General features: G+C 45.2%; 1 protein-coding gene across 3 annotated transcripts in view; it reads left to right on the top strand.

The window, feature by feature from the left end:
* LOC141140774 (serine palmitoyltransferase 3-like) overlaps positions 1 to 21,435 on the top strand; it is a 129,147-nt gene that overhangs the window by 55,816 nt on the left and 51,896 nt on the right. For all 3 annotated transcript variants that reach the window (XR_012243998.1, XM_073628261.1, XM_073628263.1), the window contains 3 exons: positions 237 to 385; positions 5,807 to 5,931; positions 7,806 to 7,899. Coding sequence is in view for 2 of the 3 variants with exons in the window: in XM_073628261.1 (XP_073484362.1) it covers positions 237 to 385; positions 5,807 to 5,931; positions 7,806 to 7,899 (368 nt within the window). In the remaining variant the exon portion in view is untranslated. The remainder of the gene's footprint in view (positions 1 to 236; positions 386 to 5,806; positions 5,932 to 7,805; positions 7,900 to 21,435) is intronic.

Genomic DNA, 21,435 nt, shown 5'->3' with positions numbered 1-21,435 from the left:
GAAAAGAAAAGGTCATTTATTTAAAGGTTCAATTACAGTATGACTTGTGTCGCATTTGTAATGCTATTTTTATTTGATATTTTTTTTCCACAAAAGTAGATTTATCTCCTAACAATTGCAAGCAAATGACTAGTGGCATGTTCTGCCATACAATAGAAACATCTATGTACACTTTTATTTATGGTTAAATGAACATACACAAAATACTGAATGGATAAAATATTTTTGCTTTTTAGGTACACTGGAAAAGTCATTAAGGATGTGATCAATATGGGATCATATAACTATCTTGGCTTTGCAGAAAATGATAGAGAGTCATTGGTGGCAATAGAGGAGGTCCTGCAGGCATATGGAGCTGGAGTATGTAGTAGCAGGCAAGAAATGGGTAAGAATGATGGTCACAATGTTTTACTGTGGTGTAAGTCTTAAACTGAATCTGAAATTTATTATGACAATACATTTACAAAGCTGGAATAAACACTATAAAGAAAACAAGAAAAAACCTCTCACAAGGAAAGGCCTGAATTATATTTTGCACCATCATGGGGTGGAGTAGACCATACCAAAAGTCAGGTAAATCCCAAGTGTTCTCATTAGAGGAGCTGTAAAGTCATTGATCTTAAAAAAAGCTATAAATTTCAACACTATGTATACAAAATGGAAATTTCACAAGTACAATACCATATAATTCAAAAAAAGAATACAAACTCATACAATCATGTATTGCTTGTATTTTATATACATTTTAAACATTCACCTATTGTTTTCTTACTGCATAATATGTTGTCTAGCACAGCCAAAAACATTTTGGTTTCTAAAATAAATAGAAAACTGTGGTTCTCCAAGCAGCAGCTAGGTAATAGACAGCAACAAAACTTGAGTACTCATTATTTTTTTCCCTAAGTTAAATTTAACTGTTATCCCAAAAGCACAGGGGCCTATTTATAAAGAAAAAAAAATACTTATGAATTTTTACACTGTGAAAAATGTGAATTCCTAAATACTAATAAAAATACAATAAAATATTATTAGTTACATAATAATACTTTAAACAAACAAGTATAATGTATTGAACATTTATTTGGTTAATAGTTTTAAAGTCCTAATTTCTTTTGTTTTCATTATTTACCTATGTTAATGTACTAATCCTACTAATAAAGTTTTTTTCATTGTAAATATTTTTCCATTTAAATTCAACATTTCTGCTAGAAAATTCAGATTGTAACTAAAGTCATAAATACAGTAATTGATAATGTTTCATATGTGCAATTAGATTCCCACAGAAAAATATTACATTCCCCACTTACAGATAAAAACATTTTGGCAAACCATTAGTGAGAATGTAGTTTCCTTTGTGATAGATTTTATTTTTTACAGTATGCAATGGCTGTTATAAAAAGGCAGGAAAAAAAGAAGAGCCTATGGTTTGAAATACGTTGTATTTCCATCAAATCAGCTTTATCAGTCTCTTTAAATTTAAATTGACAGAAATAAAATCAGTAAAACTATTTTTGTTTTTGTTAGCCAACCAGGATTTCCTGCACTACCCAGTACTGTGAATCTAAAAAACAAAAAATGATGAGAGAGACTGCAAAAATGATTTCATCATTGATCTACTGACTTTTTACTTTCCGATAAAAAAATTGTTGATGCTGTATTGGTTTGACTGCAGTGAATAACTCTATATGGTAACAACAATGTTGAGACCTAACTTAGTTCCTAAAACTAAATTTGACTTTTCTAAATATAACCTAATGCAGCACCCTCTATTTAGGTAGGTGCTAGATTGAAGTTTTTTCTGGAGAGTAGGAAAATTTAGGCAGGCCTAGTTGGTGGCTAGGCCTGTTTGTTTTCATTCTGGGCTGGGAGTGGCTCAGGGCAGGGTGACTCACTGTCACCTCCCTCTTCTTTCTAGAAGGTGTTAGAAAGAGAGGAGGAGAGGAAAGGTGGAGCTGCCTGGGGTATTCTAAGGAGCCTTGACCAAGCCCCAACTTGGATTGGCAGGCGTTCTTAAATACTCAGGGTCAGCCCAGCCTGGGAGGAGTTGTTGGGTGGGAGAGCTTGGGTGAGAGAGTGTGGAGGCTGTCGGGTCCACAGGGAGCTCCCCAGTCTGGGGGGGTGACCCTGGCCCAGGGCTCGGGTGCATCCAGGAGGAGTGAAGAGATCCTGGAAGGAGAGGCACATGAGAGAGCAAGGAGAAGACAGCAGGAGAGAACACTGCTAAGAGTCTCCAGGGAGAACAACTGGTCGCAGCTTGGAGGGCTGGTGAGTGGAGCACAGTCTGGAGGACTGGAGAGGCATGCCTGAGAGAACTGGGACATTGCAGTTTGAGATGGGTGCAGAACCAGAAGAGAGGGCTGTGGGAAGGGCAGTGGAAAGAGGTCATTGCCACCAGGCTGGCTGGCAAGGCCTGAAGAGAGCTATCTGGGATTGGTAGCTGTGCAGAAGACAGTTAGTATATGTCCCTGCCCGCAAAGGACAGTTCACTGAGGCCTGGCAGAGTTATTGTCAGGCCTAACTATGTGGTGCTAGCTAGTCTGGAAGAGTAACAGTCTGCAGCAAGGGTAGTGCTGGAGGAGTAACGGTATGCAGCAAATGAAGTGTTGGAGGAGTGAAGGATAAGAGGTCTTAAGCAAGAGTTTGTGCTGGCGAGAAGACTGGCGTGTATTTACTAGTGTGTGTATAGATGTCCCGAGCAAGTTGTGCTGAATATTCCTGGGCATCCCATCATTTCCTATTCCCATCCAAGTTTTATCCCCTTAATAAAAAAAAAACAAAGCTTATGGACTGTTCTATGTCTCTGAGTGTCTGAGAGATGGATGTCGGGCCGGGCAGGGTGTCAGGTGAACCACAACATTTAGCGACCCCTATGGGGGCATGGCTACATTTGGAGGCTCGTCCAGGATCACTTGTTCACAGTTATCCTCCTAATCGTTGCCCCTAGCAACCAAGATTGATTGAGCCGGGGAACTGTGCTTTGTTCCACCACCAGTTGAGGATTTAAAACTTGGGAAAGGACTTATGTGCTTTGCCTGCTATTCAGTGCTATAGTAACAAGTGCCGTTGTCCATGTAAACTTTATTGCTGCCTGCTCACCCAGTTGCCCCAACTGCAGCTGGGGCGGACACTAGTACTAAATTCTAATCCTGCAACTCAGGAACTGTTTACCATGTGCTGTTACCCATGGCAACAACGGTGGGCGACTGTGCCAATGGATTACAAATATGCCCAGCTATCTGCGATGGCTGGGCATCCTAACATGGATTACAAATATGTCCAGCGATCTGCTATTGCCTGACATTCTGAACTATTGCTTCAAATTCCTGCTTTGTACAGTAAAGTGTGCCTGGAACTGTCTACTGTTGCCCGGGGTGATCGGGGTAAGCCTGCGGGTGGGACTGTGCTAAATGTGTTCCCTTCAGTGAGGTATGGGTTACAAACTTTATTGTTGCTACCGGCAACCACCGGGGAGGTCAGTGGTCATCTGTTCCTGGTTGCTTGTGCACAGTCAGTGCCAAGCAACATGCCTGGACAAGTCCTGCTAATTATAGCATGCCTACAAAATTCAGTTTAGCCAACAAGGGGTTGCAACAGCGTGCTCAGGGAGGGGCCTGCCTATCAGTTCTTCAGACGCCAACGTGTCTGGAAGCGAGGGGGCGGGGCCACGCCCTAGAGAAGACCAAGCATTCCCTGCTAGCAGCAGATACCACGAGGCAGAGGAGCAAGATGGCGGAGAGTGGACGTATGCTACCTGCACTGACCTGGTTGCCTGAACTGCAGGAGCGAATGCTTGTTGACACTGGTGTCTGGTTGGAGCATCCATGGGGGATGATCGAGGGGATGGAGCGGCTGTGCCCAGAGTGCCAGATACCAATAGCAGTGGTCAGTTCCTGGATTCAGTGCGGTCATTGTGGCGAACTGCTCACCCGGCTTGCATCCAGCCAGCAGGATCCACAATACTGCCAAGTGGACCTGCATTCAGGGCTTCGCACATTGCAGCCGCGGACATCCCTGAAGGCCGGAGCGGGCCTGGAGTTATCCCAGAAAGGCTGGGTAGAGTCCGAGCCTGGTGACTCCCCTGCAAAGAAATGTGACATAGGAGGAGAGGAGTCTGCTATGGCTTGTGGCCTGGCCAGGACCTGGCAACTGTGAGTACTGCCGTGCAGGAGCCAGATGTCCCTGAAATGCCTGTTGCATCAATGTTGAGACCTAACTTACTTCCTAAAACTAAATTTGACTTTTCTAAATATAACCTAATGTAGCACCCTCTAGTTAGGTAGGTGCTAGAGTGAAGATTTTTCTGGAGAGTAGGAAAATTTAGGCAGGCCTAACTGGTGGCTAGGCCGGTTTGTTTTCTTTCTGGGCTGGGATTGGCTCAGGGCAGGGCTGGGTGACTCACAGGTAGCATCACTGTCACCTCCCTCTTCTTTCTAGAAGGTGCTGGAAAGAGAGGAGGAGAGGAGAGGTGGAGCTGGCTGTGGTATTCTAAGGAGCCTTGACCAATCCCCAACTTGGATTGGCAGGGGGCACGCCTCCTTAAATACCCAGGGTCAGCCCAGCCTGGAAGGAGTTGTCGGGTGGAAGAGCTGGAGCGAGAGAGTGTGGAGGCTGTTGGGGCCCACGGGGAGCTTCCCAGTCTGGGGGGGGGTGGCCCTGGGCCGGGACTTGGTGTATCCAGGAGGAGTGAAGAGATCCTGGAAGGAGAGGCACATGAGAGAGCAAGGAGTGGACAGCAGGAGAGAACACTGCTAAGAGACTCCTGGGAGGACAACTGGCCGCAGCCGGGAGAGCTGGTGAGTGGAACACAGTCGGCAGGACTGGGGAGGCATGCCTGAGGGAACTGGAAGATTGCAGTTTGAGATGGGTGCAAAACCAGAAGAGAGGGCTGTGGGAAGGGCAGTGGAAAGAGGTAATTGCAGTGTGGCTGGCAGGCAAGGCCTGAACAGAGGTATCTGGGATTGGTAGCTGTGCAGAGGACAGTTAGCACCTGAACTATTTCTTCATCACAGGGGCCCGAGATCCCTGCCTGCAAAGGACAGTTCACTGAGGCCTGGTGGAATTATTGTCAGGCCTAACCATGCAGTGCTAGCCAGTCTGGAGGAGTAACAGTCTGCAGCAAGGGAAGTGCTGGAGGAGTAACAGTCTGCAGCAAGTGAAATGCTGGTGGAGTAACGGTATGCAGAAAGTAAAGTGTTGGAGGAGTGAAGGATAAGAGGTCTTAAGCAAGAGTTTGAGCTGGAAAGACTGGAGTGTATATACTAGAGTGTGTATAGAAGTCCCGAGCAACTTGTGCTGAATATTCCTGGGCATCCCACAATTTCCCATTCCCATCCAAGTTCAATCCCCACAATAAAAAAACAAAAAAAAAAACAAAGCTTATGGACTGTTGTGTGTCTCTGAGTGATGGATGTCGGGCTGCGCAGGGTGACAGGTGAACCACAACATTCAGGGATTCCTATGGGGGCATGGCTACACTAATAACATCTTGCATAAAATTTGGTTACCCAGTTAAAGTTGAATTTTCATATTAGCTACTACAACGCTTTACACTCTACTCTTTTTTTTATCTCATAAGACTGGTACTGTAATAAGAAAACTTTTTATAAAATACTGTCCAAAAGGGTCTTTCAAGTCAAGTTTGGGCCTTAAATGCCCTTTAACTGGGAAGTTTTTTCAAATAACTTACTTTAGACTGAAAACACATTACCTTCTCATGGTACAAACACGTTTATAGACAGTTTTATAAGTAAGCCCAGTATTCTTATAAGGGCAAATATCTTGTGCTAATTTCAATCTTCCTTTTCAGGGTATTTGGTTAAACATCAAGAGGTGGAGGATTTGGTGGCGGAGTTTCTCAATGTAGAAGCAGCAATGGTATTCAGCATGGGCTTTGCCACAAATTCAACAAATATTCCAGCACTGGTGGGCAAGGTACTTACTACACTTTAATTAAAGTAAACATACAAAAATTGACTAGTTCTGAACAGCTAAATTAATTAAAGAATTAATTATTTCCAAATTGCTGTTTAACATTTCCATTTGAATCTCTATGGTACTGATGAATGTTCGATTTTTTTTGACCAATACTACTAGTTTTGGCAAGCTAATTTGATAACTGGACAGATTATCCAGTGAGTGTAAAAGGTAAGTTTTAGCGGTAGTAAACCAGACCAATTTTTATTTTTCATTTTTTTTAAACCCTGCAAGGTAAAAGCATAATGTACTTATATGCATCACATACTAGCACATTATGAAATAATTACCTTAGAATGAAGCCCTCCAATGGCGCGCTGTCAGTCCTGAAGGCACTTCCATCTCCACCTGGTCTTCCTTCCGGGTTCGCGTCCTCTGGCCGTCTAATTGGGCGCACCGCGATGGTGTCACTCCCGCGCATGTGCGCAGGAGACACAGACCACGGCACAGAGCTCTGAAGGGACAGCAAGGGTATGCCGTCCCTTCAGAGCACATGCATCAGTGATGGCTGCATGCGGTGTGAATATCTTCTAAACTGACGCTTCCCGTCAGTAATAAACTTACCAAAAAATATTGCCTTACACTCTCATGTTCAGCAGTAATACATTACCCACAAGGGGTTAAGCCAACGATCTGCTGCTCTCCACACACAATGGACAATTAGATGCAATCACATGGGGAGAGATAACAAAGAAAAGGCTCCACTAGTGTGATAACGTCAAACACACCAATGTTTATTCAAAAAAACAACCTTCATACATTGCACTTACAATATATATAAGTAAAATCAGCTTAAATATCAACCAGAGCTCTACGAGGATTGGATTGGAGATCTCACCAAACTGTTGCTGCACCTGCCAATTTAGCCTAGATGTTTCTTGTTGTAAGAACGTTTCATTAATGAAATTAATGAATGTAATGTACTACTGACGAACATGAGAGTGTAAGGCAATATTTTTTGGTGAGTTTATTACTGATGGGGAGCAGGCTGCAAGACACACATGGTGTAGTGTGATGACTCTCTCACCCTTTGGATGATTTTTCTATGGACATTTTTTAGCACTTGCATCATATGGATTTGTGTCACTGAATTTCTATTTCATCCTTTGCACTTTGTTTGCCGTTATTTAAGCGCTGCTGATCACCTTTATTCTATATGTTTTGAGGTAATCATTTTATATGTTAAGCCTTTTTATATGGTTTCCTGTAGGTACAAGTCCCAAAAAAAGGGTTTAATTCCACTTTAAGAACTAAAGAAAAGTTATTTTAAAACACATCCAAATTTGCATACATTTTACACATTGCTCACTGTACACATTGCACATCATTTATATGGATGGTCATGTGGGATCCTGATGTTAACTACAGCCACTTATGTCCACTAGCGATACCAAAGCTGACTGGAAGGCCAGAGGTTTTTGTCCTGTTAATTAAAATAGCACTGTATGTTTTTGTTAAATCGCTCCCCATCCTCGTCCAGTCCACCTTCATGTATTTTGATTTTGTTATTATGAGTATTATTATTTCTTTATACGTGTTAAAGAAAGTATGCAATTTGTTTGTGACTAACGTTAGGGCAAGCCAGTCCCGGAGCACTAATAAAATCACTCATTTCACATTATATGAAAGTAAACATTTGCGATTTTCACTATTTTTATATATACACATTCACAAATGATTCCTTGCGAGAGTAAGACATATTTGCAAGCGTCCATGTTGGGCTGTCTTCCATTCTTTAAATGTTAAATTGACACATTGTTTGGCAAAAACAGAAAAATGTTTTGCCAACTGACTTTTGCAAAGCCAAACTAATATAATATCTTCTTTTGCAGGGATGTCTTATTCTAAGTGATGAGTTAAATCACGCATCTTTGATTCTAGGAGCCAGGCTTTCAGGAGCAACTATTCGAGTATTCCAGCACAACAGTAAGTATACTATTACCAAGCCCTTAATTATAGAATGCTACAAACAATATAATAAAGATTGATAGGAAAGATGTAGTGTCAGCTACAGAATGATTGGCTTGTCTGAACATCCCCAATGCTACCCAAGAAATATACCCTGAAAGTCAGTGAAATATTTCTATTATTAATATTACAGGTACTTGTATAGCACCGCTAGTTTACACAGCGCTTTACATATTTATTATACATTCACATCAGTCCCTGCCCTTAAGGAGCTCACACTCTTTCATACACATACTAGCTGATACATGAAGGTGCAGCCATGTGAATGGTGAGTGGATTGAAAGTTCTGGGGGATGAACCCCTAAAAATTAGTCTCTAAAAAAGTCTCTAAATGGAGGCTTTAAAGGGAGCAAGGCTGCTTCAGGTGTGGACTGGTGAACCCGATCACTGTGAACAAAAGAAAAGCAAAAGGAGGAGAGAGAAGTGCCAAGCCAATCCTTTAAACAGCTTAGGAATATATTCAGTATGCGACGCTCCTGGATTCAACGTGCAATACATGCTATGTATTCTACGTATGCCAGAGGCGTAGTGATTTTGATCAGCAAAACGGTCCCTTGCACTGTTCACCATGTTATCACAGATCCAGGGGGTCGTTATCCAATTGTCGTGGCTGATATACATGGGCGTAGGATGGTGCTAGCTAATGTATATGTCCCCCCACCGTTTCAAATTCAGGTGCTATATGATTTGCTAGGTAGGTTGGCTCCCATCATGCACTTGCCTCTCATTGTGGCAGGCAATTTTAATGCTATATTGAATGCTGATCTGGACTCCTCTAACTCTAGGAGAGGGGCGTCAGTAGAATTGGCAGCATGGGCGGAGACAGCTGCTCTCACAGAGTTATGGAGGTGGAAAAATCCCACCACAAAAAGTTACTTACATGTGTCCAAAACCCATAAGTCCTCATTCAGGATTGATCTGGCGTTTGCGAATGCCCCCATGTTGCAGTTGGTGAGGGGAGCTAATTACATTGCCGGGAGCCTGTCGGATCATACTCCTCTACAGGTTCATATTGGGATACCCCTGCAGGTTAGAGGGGGTGCATGGCGATTAAACCGGGGTTGGTTGGAAGTAGAATCCGTTTCTTCCCAAGTGGCACCAACTTTTACCAGCTATTGGGAGGATAATTTACAGTCAGCCTCGCTGCCGGTGGTATGGGATGCCTTTAAGGCATGTATGCGAGGTCAGTATATCTTTGTAGACTATTACAGTACTCTCTACTCCCCCATCCCGACATATAATAAACAGGATCTTGAATCACTGCTTACTTCCATATCTATACCAAAACTGTCGGAGTCAGATCAAAATAGTCTGGAAGCAGTGATCACTGAAAAAGAAATAGAAACTGCGATTAGGTCTTTTCCACCACACAAATCACCAGGGCCGGATGGTTTTTGCATTGAATGGTACAGGTCACATCTTCAGACTCTTGTACCTAGACTTAAGGAGTTATTTAATTTCTGCTTAGAACATAGGACATTGCCAGACTCTCTCATGGAAGCTCAGGTGGTCCTATTGCCCAAACCGGGCAAGGATCCCCTGAGCTGCTTCTCGTATAGACCTATAGCTCTCCTCAATCAGGATCTTAAAATTCTTACTAAAATATTGGCCACGAGATTATCGAAGGTAATAACAACACTGGTAGACATAGACCAAACTGGGTTTATACCCCAGAAGTCCACCGATACGAATCTCCGCAGGCTGTTTGCGCACCTACAGATTGATCATACCAACTCTGGAGCCAGGGTGATTGTGTCCTTGGACATGGCTAAGGCCTTCGATTCAGTGGACTGGCATTACATGTCCACTGTGTTAAGGCATATGGGGTTTGGAGAAGTGTTCCTTACTTGGATTTCGCTCCTATACAGCTCACCCAAGGCAACAATTAAGATAGGCACTCAAGTTTCAGCACAGTTCTCGGTGGGGAGGGGAATGCGGCAAGGCTGCCCACTTTCCCCAGCTCTATTTGCTCTGGCCATAGAGCCGATAGCTATTGCTCTAAGAGCATCCACAGAAGTCAAAGCCCTTCAGGTAGGCTGCATCAGAGAATGCAAGGCCTTATACGCTGATGATATGCTCCTTTTCCTAGAGGACCCAGGACCATCCTTGGAGGCAGTATTTGAGATACTAAACATATTTGCAAATTTTTCAGGTCTGCGGGTAAATTGGGAGAAGTCCAGTATCATGGCTATTGATGATGGAGCACAGGCACGGGCATCAACCTTGGTGCCTATCGTCTGGGTCCATGAAATGAAATATTTGGGTATACGGGTGTCCCCTAAAGTTACAGATTACTTGACACTTAACTTAATGCCACTGCTTACAAAGACTAAAACACGACTAGAGGCCTGTAAACACCTACCACTCTCCCTAATTGGTAGGGTGAACTTGCTTAAAATGAAGATACTACCAGTGTTCCTCTATTTTTTACGTAATACCCCCATTTAGGTCCCCTGCTCTTTTTCCGGCCCGTAAGCAGCCTGTTTAATTCATTTCTGTGCAGTTCGGGGCATCCTAGAGTGGCCCTTCGTACACTACAAGAACCATATGGACAGGGAGGATTGGCACTACCTGACATGTTCAAGTATTTTATTGCGGGTCAGATGGTGTTTGCCAGACGTTGGTTAGCAAGAGATAGTGGAGATGCAGCGACAGTTCTAGAGGCAGCTTAACTGGGATCTTATGAGAGTCTTTCTTATTTAGTGTACAGAGGACCACGGGTGGCGGCGCCTCTGACTGGCTCCATGCGCTTTACTATTCGCGCGTGGGACAGGGCGGGGGTGCTAATGCAATTGGATACGGAAGCTTGGTCGCCGGACACACCATTGTGGCTTAACCCCAGGCTATCCCATTTCAGCGAAATTCCAGATCCAGTAATATGGGCAAGAGTTGGCATCAAACAATTAAAGAACATCATAGGGGAGGGGAAGTTGCTCTTCTTTAATCAATTGAAGGATAGACATGATCTACCAAATTGGTATTTTTTCCGCTACTTACAGCTGAGGTATGCGTTTGTTGCACAGTTCGGCACAGCCGCGGTGATACTTCATTCCTCACCTTTAGAGCAGTTGCTCTGTGATGAATCTGTGCGGGGGACGCTTTCAGAAACATATAAAGAGTTGTTTTTCGAAAGGCCTCCGGCACTTAGTAAATGTAGAGAGAAATGGAGCTCATTTTCAAGGGGATGACTGGGACGATATGTGGGACCACCCCTTTCAGGTCTTGGTGTCAGCCCGTGACAGGTACATACAATTCAAGATACTTCACAGAGTATATTATACACCAGCGAGATTGGCCAGCATATATGGTTTGGATGATGCCTCCTGTTGGCACTGTACAGCGGCAGGGGCAGATTTCGATCATGTATTCTAGCACTGTCCATTAATACAGATATTTTGGACGGGGGTTATCGGGGTCATTCAAGGGCTGGCCTCGCTGCCTGTTCCCATGACAATATCAGTATGTATGCTGGGCCTGGTGGAGGAGGTAGCACCTCTTAGGGCACAAAGAACTATGATTTCCCTTGCCCTGTTTTATGCACGCAAAGCCATCCTTTTATGCTGGAAAAAACCTGAGGCTCCATCCTTAGCCTTCTGGAAAAGCTTAGTAAATAAGGCCTTACCCCTATATAAAGCCACTTACTTAAGTAGAGGGTGCCCAAAAAAATTCGAGAAGGTATGGCAGAGCTGGCTTTCTTCTGATGATACTGTGTGAGTTACTGGGTAAATGATGGGCTAAATGTATATGAAAGGGAACATGCATTGATTGGAAAAATGAGACAGGTCTTATAGATACCAGATGGCTGCGGTCATTGCCTTAGATTTCATATAAGCATGTGTGGTTAGAATGACTTGAGTAGGCCGGAAAAGCTTGTGATTATATTTTAATGCCTGTCATGCTTGAACATTGCACAGTAGGGATGAGGGAGGGGGTTTCTGTGGGTGTATGTTATTGTTGTTTTTGTATTGAAAACTGTGAATAAAAATAATTTTCCAAAAAAGGAATATATTCAGTATACAAGTATAAAACTAAAAACTTGCGTGAAAAATGTTGGAGCACTTGCAGAGTGCTAAAGCGGGTGGGAGCTTCCACATGCAGTGTCACAGGAGCACAGGAGAACCGCCGGGAAGTCTCTATTGAGTGATCTATGAGCACCGTGTGTTAGCTGCAGCTGGAACCTCGATAAGCCTCATGGAGACATTAGCTGTGTCTCTGGGTGGGAGTGGTCCAGGGCTGTCAAACTAGGGAGCCGCCCACACACTGTCTGGCCAATCAGAACGTGTTTGGATGGCACGGCCTCACCTTCTTCATCAGCTGATCCTCTAACAGTCACATAACATTTATATAGAGGATACAATTAACCGACTCTGAGCCGCAATTAGCGGTGTCAGCTGGGAAGATAATGATTTAAAAAGCTATATGCTGTAATTGTTAAAAAGCAAGTGTACGACTTAGAGACATAATTTAAAATGTGTAATATATAAAAATATACACATACAGTATATATATATATATATATATATATATATATATATATATATATGAAAAATAAAGTTACCGGTCGGTTTGGATAAAAGAACATTTGATGGAATAGGTCTTAGGTGGGTAAATGCCTGTGTGTGTGTGTGTACCTTGTTGTAAAAAAGGATGCATAAAATGAACTAGATGCAACAGTGATACACATGCACACGTCGCAGCTGGGTGATAACTATACCAATAGGTAGAAGGTTACAGCAATGAGTATACATGAGTTGTGACTGTAATTCAAATAAAGGTTGGCTTGTTATTTAAATGGGAAGATAATAACGGTTTTGGAGAATTCATAAGGGTCTATAAGGTATATTGAGAAAAAAAAATACCAGGAAGAGGGATATTTGGAAAAAAAAATTAAAAATGGGAAGTGAAGTAGAAATATTATGTATAAGAAAAAATGGGAATATGGAAAAGGAACATACTAGATAATCTTAATGAAAAACATTATTCGAAATGACTTATAGTATAATAATATTGTGACTGTAGCCATAGATGAGTGAATAAATGAGTGAGTTAATTAATCAGTCGATTAGTATGTACCCATAATAGTAAAAAAAGTAAACAGAGTAAACATAGTCAAAACATAGCCAGAGTTCAGGAACCGGAACGGATAATCAGACAAGCCAAAACGTCAGGGAGCCAGAGATGAGCGTAGTAGAACAGCAAGGAGGAATGTCAGCCTAGCAAGTCTTTAACAGAAAAACAGGAGAGCGTCTCTAGAGATGTGACCAAGGCGAAGGCAGAGATCATCTGGACTGGACGGCTTAAGTAGGCAGGACTGACGAGCAGGATATCATCAACAGGTGAGTCACTGTGGAGAGATAGGAGCTGGCAATTAGCTGACAGCTGAGCGGCTGGTTTTGAGAAGGAACGGCTGAGCCCAGCCCTGACAGTACCCCCTCCTCAATGACCCCTCCCCCTCAGAGGACCACCAGGCTTGAGGGGAAAACGTCTATGGAAATCACGGAAGAGGACAGGGGCATGTAGGTCCGAGGATGAGACCCAAGAGCGTTCCTCCAGGCCATACCCTTTCCAATGCATCAGGTACTGTATGCGCCCACAGAACCTACAGGAGTCAACAATGGACTGTACTTCATACTCCTCATGGTTCTCAACCTGTACAGGGTGAGAATGAGGCACAGAGGTGGTAAAGTGGTTGCAGACCAAAGGTTTTAATAAGGAGACATGAAATACATTCGAGATACGCATATTAGAAGGAAGGTCTAATGCATAAACCACTGCGTTAATCCTACGAAGAATACAGAAAGGCCCAATAAACCGAGGTGCGAACTTCAGAGAAGGAACACGAAGTCGGATGTTGCAAGGTGACAGCCAGACCCTGTCCCCAACCTGGTAGGAAGGCGCAGGCAGGCGTCTGCGGTCAGCATGAAGTCTGTACCTATCATTAGCATGTCGCAAAGCCTCCTGGACTTGTGCCCAAGTGGAACGAAGACCACGGAGATGCTCCTCTAACGCAGGAATACTCTGCAGAACAAATGAGTCAGGCAACATGGAAGGTTGGAAACCATAGTTCACCATAAATGGGGACAATCTGGAAGCAGAATTCAAGGCACTATTGTGAGCAAACTCCGCCCACGGTAAGAGGTCTGACCAGTTGTTATGATGGTCAGAAATATAGCAATGTAGGAATTTCTCCAAGGACTGGTTGGCTTGTTCTGTGGCCCCATTAGACTGCGGGTGATACGCAGAGGAGAAAGCAAGCTGAATTCCCAACTGTGCACAAAAGGCTCACCAGAACGGGACAAAAACTGACTACCCCTGTCCAAGACAATCAAATTGGGTAGCCCATGTAAGCAAAAGATCTCCTGAGCAAAAATCGAAGCCAGTTCCTTAGAAGTGGGCAACTTCTTAAGTGGAATACAATGGGACATCTTCGAGAACCGGTCAACCATCATAAGGATAACTGTGTTGCCCTGGGAGTTGGGTAATTCCACAATGAAATCCATAGACAGGTGGGTCCAGGGCCTCTCTCCATTGGGTATGGGTTGTAGGAGGCCCACTGGAAGGTGTCGTGGAGTCTTACTCTGAGCACACACGGAACAGGCAGCTACGAAGACGGTTACATCAGCATGTAGACTAGGCCACCAGAATTGTTGGGAAATGGCCCAAAAGAGTTGATTCTTCCCAGGGTGGCCAGCAGCCTTGGGAGAATGGTAAGTCTGGTGCACGGCAGTACAGAGACTCTCTGGGACAAAGCAGCGGTCACAAGGTTTCTCAGGAGGAGCAGGGACCTGAGCAGCAAGAATTTTGTCACCCAAAGGAGAAGTGAGACTGGTGCGAACCGTAGCCAGAATACGATCAGGAGGAATCACAGGAACCGTAACCGACACCATCTTGGAGGTGGTGAAAATTGTCGTAACAAAGCATCAGCCCTTACATTCTTAGTACCGAGTAAGAATGAGACGATGTAATTGAAACTAGAAAAGAAAAGAGCCCATTGCGCCCTTCTGGGAGAGAGGCGTTTAGCCTCAGACAAGAATGTGAGATTCTTATGGTCAGTAAGAATGAGAACCAGCACAGTGGTACCTTCAAGGAGATGTCTCCATTCTTTCAGGGCTAAAATGATCGCTAACAGCTCTCTGTCACCAATCTCACAATTGCACTCCGCAGGTGACAATTTCTTGGAAAAGTAGCCACAAGGATGCATAGCGCTCTCACAAGTAAGACGTTGAGACAGAAGGGCGCCAACTCCAGTCTCAGAAGCATCAACCTCAAGGATAAAAGATAACGTAGGATCAGGATGTGCCAACACAGGAGCAGAAACAAAGGCTGCCTTGAGACTCTCAAAGGCCTTAATGGACTCCGGAGACCAACTCTGTGGGTTACCGTCCTTTCTGGTCATATCAGTCAAGGGCTTGACCAGAGACGAGAAGTTACGAATAAACTTCCGATAATAGTTGGCAAAGCCAAGAAAACGCTGCAGAGGGCGTAAACCCACGGGTTGGGGCCACTTTAGGACTGTTGAAAGTTTCTTTGGGTCCATCGAAAAACCAGCAGTGGAAATGACATAACCCAGGAATTTACCTTGTTCTTGATGGAATTCGCACTTCCCCAATTTACAATAGAGATTGTTCTCTCTTAGTTTCTGAAGCACACGACAGACATCTGTGTGGTGGCTCTCCAGGGACTTGGAAAATATGAGGATATCATTGAGATAAACCACTACACATAACTGCAACAAATCTCGGAGGACATCGTTAATAAATTCCTGGAAAACTGCCAGGGCAATACAAAGGCCAAAAAGCATTACAAGGTATTCATAATGGCCTGTTTTGGTATTAAACGCAGTTTTCCACTCGTGGCTGTCAGGAAAGTCCACGTGGAAGACGCAGTGCTGGCCGCTCTGGTGCATGCCCGTGTGCGCCGGTGCGCGTTGGTGCGCACGCTATGGTGCACGTTGGTGTGCGCGCGCGGGTGCGTACTGGTGCGCGCGCGGCACTTGGCGCCAATTAGTCTATTTAAACTGGAGGTGCACGCCAGTCCGGTGCTGTCTGATCTGCAGCTCCCTGTGTTCCGTGCACCTGTTTACCTGCCATATACGTTTGATCTCCTGATGACCCAGCTTTCCCTTTGGAATACCGGCCCACCTGGATGCTTCCCAAAGTTCCCAGCTTTCCCAAATGAACTCCACCCATTCCAGCTGCTCCGGTTTCTGATACCTCCGAGCCCTTGCAGTTGGGCCTACTTTGTGTTTCCCTCACCCTGGAAGAACGACAGTGCAGACGGCTCAACAACCTGTATGTACTGTGGGGAACCCGGGCACTACGTGAGGTCTTACCCTACTAAGATGCGTAAGTGCCTTCCAGTCTCTTCAATATGTGCACCTGTTTTACCTAACTCAGCTTCTCAGCTTCTCACCTTGCTCTTTCAATCATATTGCAGCTCCCAGGAAAGAATATCCCAGTTTCCATCATAATTGATTCCAGAGCATGCAGTTGCTTCATAGACTTAGCATTTGCAACCAACCACCACATCCCTCTCCAACCAAAGACCCGGGAACTGGCTGTACACCTTGCTGATGGCTCCATCATCAAATCTGGTCCCGTCACTCAGGAGACTGTCCCTTTGCTGGTCCCCATGGCTCCCCATCCTCAGGAACTTTTATGCCTGGATGCCATCTCCTCACCGCTGTTTCCCATCATCTTGGGGAAGCCCTGGCTGCAAGCCCATAATCCCGGCATTGACTGGGCCACTGGAGAGATCAAATTCCTTTCCAGCTACTGCCAGCAGTACTGTTTGCAAGGAACTTCAGTTGAAACCTCACAACTTCTCTGCCTTGACGCGGACACTGAATTACGGTAGTCAATTCCAGTACCATACCTTGACTTTCTAGACGTGTTTAGCAAGAAGGGGGCAGAAACTCTTCCCCCTCATAGGCCTTACGTCTGCCCCATTGAATTACTACCTGGTACTGAAGTGCCCTTTGGGAGAATCTTTCCTTTAACTGAGCAGGAGTTGGGCACACTAAAGGACTATATTGACGGCAACCTAAAGAAGGGTTTTATTCGTCATCTTTTTTGACGAAAAAATGGATCATTCATTATGTCCCTGCATAGACTACTGGGAATTAAACAAGACTACCATCAAAAACCGTTATCCACTGCCTTTTGTACCTGAACTTTTTTTAAAGGCTGGGGTCTGCAATTATCTTTACTAAGTTAGATCTCCGGGGAGCCTACAACCTAATTCGCATTCGAGAAGGAGACGAGTGGAAAACGGCCTTCCGTACCCGATTCAGGCACTTCGAGTACCTTGTTATGCCTTTTGGATTATGTAACGCACCGGCCACGTTCCAACACTTTGTCAATTACATTTTCCGTGATTATCTGGATTTGTACGTCATTGTATACCTGGATGACATCCTGATCTTTTCCTCTTCAGTAGATGACCATCACAGACCAGTCCGAAATGTTTTAAGCTGACTCAGACAGCATGGCCTTTATGCCTACCCGGAAAAGTGCCAATTTGAACTTCAGATTATCCAGTTCTTAGGGCTAATCATTTCTGTCGAAGGCATCAAAATGGATCCTCAGAAAGTCACTGCCATCCTGGACCGGCCTGCTCCCACAGTGTCATAGATCTGCCACCTAGGGGTTGAAATAGTGCAGACTGATTTCAGTGATTGGCAACAGGCTGCCTTATTTAAACACCTCAGCAGCACTGTGTCTTTGCTGTCTGATCTGCAGCTCATACCTGTTCCCGTGACTTCCTGTGATCCGATCTGTTTCCTGTGTTTGACCCGGCTTGTTTGACTACGATTAATCTCTGTTATCCTGACCCCGGCCTGCCTTGTAACCACACTCCACTCTACACTGCTTGATATCCTGTTGCCGAACTTTGCCTGTATCCTGACCATTCTCTGCCTGTCGTCTATATCTACATCTGATCGTCTGTTACCAAACCTGGCTTGTCTGACTACGTATTCAGTGTTTCCCCAGCCCTGCACCTACTAGCCTGCTTCCTGTTTCCTGCTGCACCATCTGAACTGACAAGACCAAAGACAAACCAGGCACCCATACACCGCCAGGCTCTTGCAGCCACTGTTGCAACACTGGTGGCCCTTGAGCCGGGGTTGTACGAGAAAGCCTTCCCACTGCACGTCAGGCTCATCCGGCAGGTACGTAACAGTATCAGACGGGCTCAGACATGTCTGAGACTGCAAGTGGGAAATCGGCCATGGATGACATCTGTCATCACCTTGCAGCCCTTACTCAAGCAGTCAAATCTCTACAGGAGGGTTATATGCAACTGGAACAACGTGTACAGACTCTAGCTACACCAGCAAGCACTGCTGCGCCTTCTGCCTCAGGGACTGTCACTGCAGCAACCTCAGTGGTGATGCTGCCACCTGAACCCAGAGTTCCAGCACCAGAGAGATTTTCAGGTGACCGGGGAAAATTTTGATCCTTCCTTAACGCATGTGAACTGTACTTCGCCCTGAAACCTTGAACTTTCTCCCTTGAAGCCACCAAAGTAGGATTCAACATATCACTGCTTCAGGGTGAGCCCCAGTCCTGGGCTCATCGGATGTTGGAGAAGAATGATGTATTATTACAGTCCATGTCTGCCTTCTTCGGCGCGATGGCTGAATTATACGCCGACCCGGAACGAACCACCACAGCAGAGGCTGCCCTTCATGCACTCCAGCAAGGCCGCAGAATGGCCGAAGATTATGTTACAGACTTTAGACGCTGGAGTGCAGACACACAGTGGAATGACGCAGCCCTGTGACACCAGTTCCACTTGGGGTTATCAGAAGGTCTGAAAGACGAATTGGCACGTGTCAGAGTCCCAAATACCCTGGAGGCCCTTATCACACTGGCCATTCAAATTGATCGTCGGCTCCATGAGCGACGATCCGAAAGATCAGCCAGCAGCCACGTCCAATCTGGATGATGCCCCGGATCCCAGCTCCTACTCACTCCGCACCTGTTAGCTTCACTCTAGTTCAGCCAGCTCCTGTTACTACTGCCACCGAAGCACCGGAGCCTATGCAAATTGGCCTATTAAGCCCCTCTCTGTCTTCGGAGGAACGCCTGCACCGATGACAGAACAACCTCTGCCTATACTGTGGGGAAGCGAGCCACTATACGTTCCTGTCCAACCAAGACACGTAAGTGGCGGATGTTTTCTTCAGTTAATAACTTTTCTTCATCTACCAATGCCACCAACCTAACCCTTCCCATCTCTTTCTAGCTGCCAGAAAGGGAAGTGCCAGTTACCACGATCATTGATTCTGGGGGCCTGCAGTTGCTTCATCGATCTAACCTTTGCAACACAAAAACGCATCCCCTTGAAACCTGAAGCACAAGGACTTTCTGTTTTTCTAGCTGACTGGTCATGTATCAAGTCTGGACCTGTGACCCAAGAGACATTTCCCTTACCAGTGTTGGCTTCCTCCCAACATAAGGAAATCCTAATCCTCGATGTCATTTCTTCCCCGCTATTCCCTGTTATTCTGGGTCTACCCTGGCTGCAGGCGCATAATCCACGAGTTGACTGGGCCACAGGGAGAACCAACTTCCACTCAGCCTATTGCCAGGAACACTGCCTACCAAGGTCCCCAGCTTCTTCTACAATACTACTTTGTGTGGACTCTAAGTCTGAGGTGCGGCAATTTGTACCTGAACCCTACCATGAGTTCCTGGATGTCTTTAGTAAGCGAGGGGCTGACATTCTTCCCCCGCATCGGCCATACGACTGCCCAATTGAACTGCTTCCAGGGTCTGAAATCCCTTTCGGTAGAATCTTCCCCCTCGCTGAACGAGAACAGGAGGCACTAAAAGAGTATATCCAAGAAAACGTGAAAAAGGGGTTCATCCGACCCTCTACCTCCCCAGCAGGAGCAGGAATATTTTTCGTTGAGAAAAAAGACCACTCCCTACGACCTTGTGTGGACTATCAGGAGCTCAACAAAATTACAGTTAAAAACCGGTATCCTCTCCCTCTAGTACCCAAACTATTTCAAAAATTAAGGTTGGCAACCATTTTCACCAAACTAGATCTACGGGGGGCCTACAATTTAGTCTGCATCCATCAAGGGGATGAGTGGAAGATGGCCTTTCGCACCCGATTTGGCCATTATGAATACCTGGTGATGCCCTTTGGACTATGCAATGCCCCGGCTACCTTCCAACACTTTGTCAATGACATATTCTGAGACTTTCTGGATATATTTCTGATTGTTTACCTAGATGACATCCTGATTTTTTCCATTTCTCTAGGCTCTCATCGAGGTCATGTCAAAAGGGTGCTGAGCTGGCTCCGCCAACACGGACTATATGCTAAAGGTGAAAAATGCAAGTTTGAACTAAGCAGCATCCAATTCCTGGGACTGATAATCTCTCCTGAAGGGATCAAGATGGACTCTGAAAAGGTCTCTGCTATCTTAGACTGGCCTGCACCTACCGACAAGAAGGGGGTGCAGTGCTTCGTAGGATTTGCCAACTTTTACAGGAGGTTCATTAGGGGCTTCTCTGCTATCATAACCCCTCTCACACAGCTGACTAAACAGAACCTCCGCTTCCATTGGACACCCGAGTCACAAGCTGCATTTGATACCATGAAGGGACTGTTTACTTCAGCACCTGTTCTTAGTCACCCAGACCCGTCTCTGCCGTATACACTAGAAGTAGATGCATCTGAAGTCACTATTGGAGCAGTCATCTCCCAACGCCAAGGCCCTAAGGATCTGATGCATCCAGTAGCCTTTTTTTCCCACAGCTCTCTCCAGCAGAGAGAAACTATGACTTTGGGGACCGAGAATTACTGGCCATAAAGGCGGCTTTAGAAGAGTGGAGGTACCTCCTGGAGGGAGCAGCACATCCCATATTGGTCTATACTGACCACAAAAATCTTGAGTACCTGAGGACTGCTAAACGCCTAAAGCCACGTCAAGCACGTTGGGCCCTGTTCTTTTCCCAATTTGTGTTCCACATTACCTACCGGCCGGGCTCGAAGAATGTCAAACCAGATGCACGGTCTCATATGTTTGATGACCCCAAGGAACCACCAGTGGCAGATACCATCTTTCTGAAAATAACTTCTTACTTTTACAGGTCAGCCTCCTCAACCAAATGAAGCAGGCTTCAACAGGTGTTCCTAGCCCTCCAGGGGTCACGCTGACACTCCGGGAAGGATTGCTGTTTAACGGAAGCAAGGTATTGGTGCCTGAATGTTTATGTATAACCATTTTGGGTCTGTGTCATGATCATCCCCTAGCAGTTTATTTCGGGGTCCACAAGACGCTTGATCTCCTGAAACGCACATTCTGAGGGCCAGACCTGGAAGAAACCTGTAAGAGGTATGTGAATTCCAGTGCAATCTGCAACCGGAGCAAGGGTACAAAGAACCGAGCCTGAGGTCTACTTTGGCCACTGCCAGTCCCTGACAGACCATGGAGAATGATAGCCATGGATTTCGTTGTGGAACTTCCCCCAT

Source organism: Aquarana catesbeiana, linkage group LG04 (assembly GCF_042186555.1).
Source record: "Aquarana catesbeiana isolate 2022-GZ linkage group LG04, ASM4218655v1, whole genome shotgun sequence".
Lineage (NCBI taxonomy): Eukaryota > Metazoa > Chordata > Amphibia > Anura > Ranidae > Aquarana > Aquarana catesbeiana.
This window is presented reverse-complemented; position numbering and strand designations above follow the sequence as displayed.